The 7,513-nt window shown below is 33.2% G+C and overlaps 1 protein-coding gene across 1 annotated transcript; it reads right to left on the bottom strand.

Annotated features, from left to right (window-relative positions):
• Nucleotides 1-5,611: 5,611 nt before the first annotated feature.
• On the bottom strand, nucleotides 5,612-5,965 carry LOC143556049 (auxin-induced protein 15A-like). The gene has a single exon (XM_077045484.1). The coding sequence runs from the start codon at nucleotides 5,963-5,965 to the stop codon at nucleotides 5,612-5,614; it is 354 nt and encodes a 117-aa protein (XP_076901599.1).
• Between the last annotated feature and the right edge of the window lie 1,548 nt (nucleotides 5,966-7,513).

The following is a 7,513-nucleotide window of genomic DNA, read 5'->3' as shown; positions in this document are numbered from 1 at the left end:
ACCGCTAAGGACAATGCTATAAAAGTTGTCAACACTCCGCTACTCATGGTCATCTCAATGATCCTTCAGTAAAATCTGTCATGAAGTGTTGGAAACAAGATTGCAGACAACCTTATCTCTAATAAGTATCAACGTTAGATTTCCGATAGATCCTTCTGTAGATGGAAACCATTCGTTTTGTTGAAACACAAATATTGAGACAACCTTTTTTTTTCAATCTTTTTCGATCCTATAAATTTTATATTAAACAATATGTGTATAATCAACAAAAGGTTAAAAAATTATTCATTAATTAATGAACTTTTCTCTCTTCTCGCCTCTTTCATCCGTCTTTTTCGTTTAGAATTTTATATAACGTGTTCGTTTTCCTTATCATAGAATCTCTATGGAAAATTCCATAACATTTAATTCAACTCTTTGACAATTTCAACCTTGATTAAGATTACATATAATATTATTGTATGGTAACGGCCCTAGTGGTAATATGTACTTTTACAAAAAAGAATCGTACATGGTAATATAAGGAGTACTGTTGGCAATGGCTCAGTTGTTGCTAGGTTCTAAAATCGTTTTTCACCTAGAATAGCTAAGGTTTCTTGATCATGATTGTTTAATGCAATAATAATATAAGGAGTACATGTTTTTTTAGGGTCAATTTATTCTATAAAAAGAAATAAAAATGAGAAAGATTTTAGCCATGCACACAAAATCATGCAAAAAAAAATAAATAAAAAATTATAACTCAAAATATAATAAAAAACGAGAACACAAAAATGTTTCCACCGTCTTTATCGTTCTCATAAAAAAACACACGCACAATGGTAAGTGAAAAAAGTCGTGTTTTTTTTGTTTATCATTGTGTTTTGTGCTTATTTCCGTCATTGTTTGTGTTTTCTCCCCTTAACATTGTGCCTTTTTTTCTTTATATTCTGTTATATAACTCTACATTGTGCTATATTTTGTTCGGCATGATGTTATATTTTGCGATATATTGTGTTTTTTTTTAGTTATAATTGTGTCTTTTGTTCATTTTCGTCATTGTGTCTTTGATCTCACCATTGGGTGTTTTCGTCAATTTTTTTATTTTTTTTAACGGGAATGATGGCGGAAACATTTTATTTTTTTTTTATTTTTTTCGTTTTTTATTTATATTTTGAGTTATATTTTTTTATTATTTTATTCGAATTTATTTTAAGGGTTTTTTTATATGGTCATAAATCATTCTCGCACTTTTTTTTTTGTCTCCCTTTATATTTTAACTTTACCCGTTGCTTTAACTCTAATACATACACCGTTATGTAACCATGTAACCACCTCTCTTCCCATCCCCATTATATCTGCTCAGAACTCAATATATATTATGTGCAAGTATTTATATGTTTATTTGGTTAAAGCTGCTCATATATTCAATATGCACACACACGACATATATTGTGCGTTATTGATGATTCATGTTTTTTAAATTTTGTAGTTTTAATTACACGTTGTTGGTTATGCAAATAAAGCCATCGTGCTAATTTTTTAATGTATTCTTAAATTTTGTAGTTTTACTATGTATCAATTGTTAGGCCTACAAGCAACTCTTAAAATGAGAAACGTAAAAATAACTAGAGAAATGTGATTTTTCGACTCACATGAGTTTTCATTTTATCCTTTCCATGTATGTACGTACGTACGTACGTATGTGCGTACGTATGTGTGTACGTGTGTGTGTATGTATGTATGTGTGTAAAAGAATTGAGAAAGGGAGAGAGTGTGTGTGATAGATCGAGATCTTTGAATAGTATATCCTTTGACTAGGCTTTTGTCAAGGTTTATCCATAAAGACTTTAATGGTAGTTATTAGAATGGATAAAAAGCAAGAAACATGAAAAAGAAAATGACTAGGGTGTTACTTTTCCGTGACAGATTAATGATGGTACAGCTACATATGACTATTCCGTATATTAAACTCACATGCAATTATATTGAGATGGAAAGAGGATAATCATGGATGAGTAGGCAACAGAGTGGCAGATCATATATGCTTCAACTACAAAATCCATTGTTAATAGTTTCACGAGTTAAGATTACAACTTGATCACAATAGTTGCTATCTGCACACTTCAAAACCGTGTTACGTTGACTGTTGAGTTGGGGGTAGGCGTGGAGCTGAAGAAACCTTGCATTCAAACAAATGACTTTTTAATGTTTACTAAACAAACGAACGGACACAAACACTTAAAACAAACGTAGAACCGGCGGCAATCGAGCCAAGTAGTAATAGACTAATAGTGGTCCACACTCTAATAGCAATCTCACACACACCAAACAAATGTTGCACAAACTCTTCCGATTTTGAAACAAACATGGCAAAGAACCAACGCCATGTCAATTCCTCGCTCCACCATATTTTTTCGAGTGGGGATACAATTTGAAGAAATCTGCCAGCCATATATATTAACTTAAATTCCAACGAGTAGGTAAAACACCGTCAGGAAGAAACATAGAGTCAATGTGCTTTCGAAATGGACTGACCAAAAAAATCATTATGCAACAAACAATTTAGAAGTGAATCGAGGTGCTCTTTTTCGGCTCCTCTCTTAACTTGTCTCCTCGACCAAACCCACCCATATGTTCCTATTTAGAGACCTTATAATCTGAAGTCCAAGTCTTCGTCCACAACCTCGTCCCCGTTCCCAAATTTCTTTTAAATGTGCTTCAAGGAATAACATCTAAATCATTAAGTATACGACCAAATTTTATGATACGATGCCAAATACATGTGCCAGACCAATCCCTGTCCCATCAAAAACACCAACACGATTCCGTAAATCTTCGTGTTCATGTCTCCAAATTCTTTGTATTTTAAATTTATTCATCATAATTGTTTTGAGTCTTACAAGTTCTACACATGAAATACTTCCTTAACATACAAAGCTAGAGTTTGTACTAGAAGTGTTTAAAATGTAACTTTAATCAGATACACAGATCCCAACACCCTTTTGCTAGCTAACTATTTAAATCGGGTCCAGAAAGTAACTTCATTGGTTGTGGGCCTGTGGCCTTGTGGGGAAAAGAGAATTAGTTGGCCCAAAGTAAAGGTCTTTAATATTTGATAATTTAAATGGGCTAACAAATATTCCGTTACCAGAAAACTAAAATTTATTTGGGGGGGGGGGGGGGGGGGGAGGTGTGGAATCCATTAAAAACATAAAACTTGTTGAAAAATAGACGAAACTTTCCTACGAAAACATTTTTTCTTTTTGTTTTCAAATTTAGTTTTCTCGGAAAATGATTGAAAGTTTTCTACAAATTTCCGACGAAATTTTTAATTTTAATATATTCTAGTTTTGCGTTGAATGGGGGTATGCTTGTAATCGAACTAAATGTTCTGTAAGCCGTTCAATGAAAAGTTTGTTTCTTTAATAAACGAACTAACATAAACAAAACTTTTTGTATCTCAAGTTAAACGAATGAGAATAAACACATCTCTCGTCCATTAACTTATGTTGATGACCGTTCGTTTGTGTGCATTTGCTCATTTAAGTTTCTTCGTGCCTTTATGTTTATCAAGTCTTACGAAATTAATATATCACCTACCGGCTACCACAAGACAATATAGTCTAGTTTATTATTTTTTGTTAGCCTCAATTGATCAATGTTCCCACTTCCCATTATAGATTTGTTCAAATATTTGACCAATATTACCTCAAAGTTTGACACAAAATGTGACCAAAGTGGCATGGTCAAACCTGCTTACTTTATCTCGGATGAAACTATATATATGTAGGGATTGACTCGTTAATTTCTTTTTTACTTTTCTTAATTTTAAGAATAATTATTATAATGTCCAATTTCTAACCCTCTAGAATATAAAATACTGCATTAAGCCGACGGAGTATTTATTGGTTGCGACCAGTTTGCGATCGCTGAGAGTTGCGACCTAGATGCATGTGGTTCAAGTTGCGACCAAAACGACGCAGTCAGAAAATCAACCGAATTTATTGCAGTAATTAGCTTTCTTTTTTACCATTTTGACTCCGGTCATAACTTGGTCACTAATTTTGCGATCACTTCAGTTCAATTAAAACTCAGATTGCTTATAAGCATCCGGCCCTAAACACTTTCGCGATTAAATTGCTTGTAATAGCAGTCATTTTATTTATAAAATGGTCTTTTATATATATATTTTTATCCGTCTTATTATTGTTATTCCATGAGAGTAGATATGATGATATGATATCTGATAATATAATATTCAAATTCAAACACTCTAGAATAAAAGAAAAACGTGCCCAAATTTTGTTTAGTTCATGTATTGGACAATTTACCTCGTTGACTCAAAAGTGTAAATGGGTGTAACTATCAAATTGCATGGGCCAAAATATTCTTTTTAATTTTATTAATAAATAATATATGTTAGGAGACTATATTAGCATAGAAAGGTGAGAAAATTCTCAAAATGTAGCTTTTATAAAGAACGATTCTATTTAGTTTCTCATAAATCAAGAGTTCTAGAAATGTTTCTTTCAAACATATTTTTGTTTTTTTAACTTTCCTGACGTGTTTGTCCTCCAATCAATTAATGTCAGTTGGCCCTAAACAAGTCGTCCCAGACGATTTTGATGAACAAACAGGTCGTTCCAAAACGAGTTTGGTGAACATTTTGACCAATTTGGGTATTAATTACAATAGTTTACTAGGCCACAAACATTTTGACAATGGTTTGTTTTAGTTCAAACAAATTTCAACAATTTGTGCCATTTAGCTTGGAAATGATGAAATCTTGGTAAGAAAAAGAAGTTAATTTTGGTGAAAACCAGCGAGATTGTGACCCAATACCATCTCGTAAGTTGCAAGTAAACAACTACCAAAATCCTTGATAGTACAACACCTCATCAAACGTATATATCTTTCAAGTAAAGTAACCATCCCGCGTTTTAGATTTAGTTTGGTCATTTTCGAGCAAAATTTCTAAGTCGATATTATTAGGTTGAGAGTGGGATTCAATAGAATTTCAACCCGTTCGCCATGAATGGAAAACATGTATCATCTTTTTCAAAGAAGGATAAAGAAAAGGGAAAGGCTATAGGAAGAGTCAACAAATAATCATATCTTATTATAGATTATTAGATTATAAGAGGTCATTAAAGATAATCCCACTTGTACAATCAATCAATGTAGAAAAATGGATGTAGCAATAATTAAAGGAAAAAAGGAGTAGGCAAACCAACCAACTAGTAAGATGGAGAATAAACTTAAAAAGATAAAAAAAATGAAGAATTTGTTTTGTAGGGTTGCTGCCAAGAACATTATCAATCTTGCAAGTTTAAGAATTATGTTAACAACCTATTCAAACACGAAACAGGTTGTGTAAGTATTCGATCATGAAAGATCACATCGTTTGAACTATGAACCACCAGTTACGCTAGTTCGAGTGGTGAAAGAAGGTTATGGTATCGAATGTCACATATAACACGTTTAAAATTAAAATAAATAAGTAGAAAAATACTAATAAAGAGAAGCAATTTTATACCAATTAAAGATCATATTTGTTGAGAAATCTTCAAAACCTGAAAAGGGAGTTGCCAAAAACACAACTTCTCTCTTTTTAACACACTTGTTTACACTAAATAAACTCATCAACTAGATGACTAATATCGAATTTGCCGTTGCAGCATTCGACCACACTTAACACCTCTTGGAACGCAGCGACACTGCATGGAACCACAAGGCCATGCTTCTGCTCGAACCCAAACTCGTCTGAGGCCTTGTCCAACAACATCTTGAACAAAGGGTGTGATAGATAGCCCGTGGGAACCACGAACCGACGCCTCTCTTCTCCTATGTAAAGTGCAAGAAACCCGGTTGGGGTTGTACATGCTTCTTCTTGATCCTTGAGCAAGTGTTCGTGATGCGATGGTTCGGTGCCACTAGTAACTTTAACTTTAACCTTCTTGGCTAGTTTCTTGACCGAACCCATCTTTCCCAACATCTTGGTCTTGAGAGAAAAGGTTCAAGAGATTCAAATAATGAAAATGGGGAATATGCTATAGCCTATATTTGTAGTGTAGAGCAAGAGGGAGAAAAGGAATGTTTAAAAGATGGTCAACTAATTAATTTTATAAAAAGGACTTGTGACTTGTGAGCCTTATTTACTTTGGTTTATATTATAACTTTTGGTTACTTTTTCTATTAATTTACAAGAAGTATTAGTAGCTGTCTTTAAATAATTTTTTAGATATATCCAACATCTTTTTCATATTTAATTTATTATTTATGTTTCAACCCACATCCCGAAACATTTTCTCATTACTGCACACGTACATTAACTACGTTTTTAACTTTTTTCTAAAAGGGCTGGGATTAACTTAGAGGTTAGACCATGAGAGTCATAAAGCCTCACATCCAGACATTATATGACATGTGACGCCTAGTCAGAGTTATGATTTTATACATAAATAAAGTGTAGTCATAAAGCCTCTATAATGACTCATAATTAATGCCTCAAACTCCATTATTTTTTATTATTTTTTTGCCTATGACCAGCTTTATGTACAAAAAGCACAAAAAAAACCTATAATGTCAAGGGGGCGGTGTGCCCCCGGCGTTTTAGCACATAACGCCCCTCAAAACTTGCCACTACGGGTAGTCTTATAAACATAAAATAATTTTGTCAATTATTCATAAAATCATAGCTCACAAAAGTAGGGAACTAAAAGTTGTAATCAAGTCAAGTTTAAATAGCTCCAGCCCAAGGTAGAGTCTAAATTGAATTAAGCTCATTTAATAAGCGAGTCCAAACTTCGAATAGCAATCTTGACTAGGTTTATGAGGTTATACGAGTCTATTATTTGTATAATTACAATATGAATATGTTTTAATAATACTAATAATATATCAAAGAAAAGATAAATACCAAAGCACAACAAACACACAAGACTATGGTATGGCTGGTGTATATCTAGAAGGTTATTAACGGTGGTGTTACAAAAAGGTCATTAATGGTGGGTGGCATGCATGATAAATATTCCTAATTGTCACCTACGAATTTCAAAATATATAGTTTACATCTTGAAAGAACAAAAAATAAGCGCTTAAATTTATTGCAAAAACGAAATAAACATGCAATGACAATAAACCTCCATACACCAACTACATGGCCGAAAGAAATTTAAAAGTAAGCAAAACCAAACGGTTCATATGTCAAAGAGAACAATGATTAAGAGAGTTGAACTAACCAGTAATTGAGTTGAAGGAGAATTTCTTTTATGCTGGAACATAAACAGAACATGTTCACGAATATGCGTCACTACGTGAATATTGACCTTCAGCCACACGAAAAAAGTGTGGCCGTAAGCCTTTAGCCACACACATTTGGTTCAGGTCATATGTGGCCAAAGGTCGCGACACCGTGGGTATGATATGGTCACACACAGTTTTTAGTAGCCTTATGTGGTAATAAGTGTGGCTAAATGGTACAGGCATTAGTTGCTGGCCATCAAGAAGCCTCTCCAACAAGTGTGGCTAA

Source organism: Bidens hawaiensis, unplaced genomic scaffold (assembly GCF_021521415.1).
Source record: "Bidens hawaiensis isolate Kalapana, Puna unplaced genomic scaffold, B.hawaiensis_p1.1 tig00001032_1, whole genome shotgun sequence".
Lineage (NCBI taxonomy): Eukaryota > Viridiplantae > Streptophyta > Magnoliopsida > Asterales > Asteraceae > Bidens > Bidens hawaiensis.
Note: the sequence above shows the minus strand (reverse complement) of the source record. Positions and strands in the feature narration are given on the sequence as shown.

Coding starts and splice junctions, on each gene's coding strand:
- LOC143556049 (XM_077045484.1), bottom strand. CDS start 5,965: ATGGGTTCGGTCAAGAAACTAGCCAAGAAGGTTAAAGTTAAAGTTACT.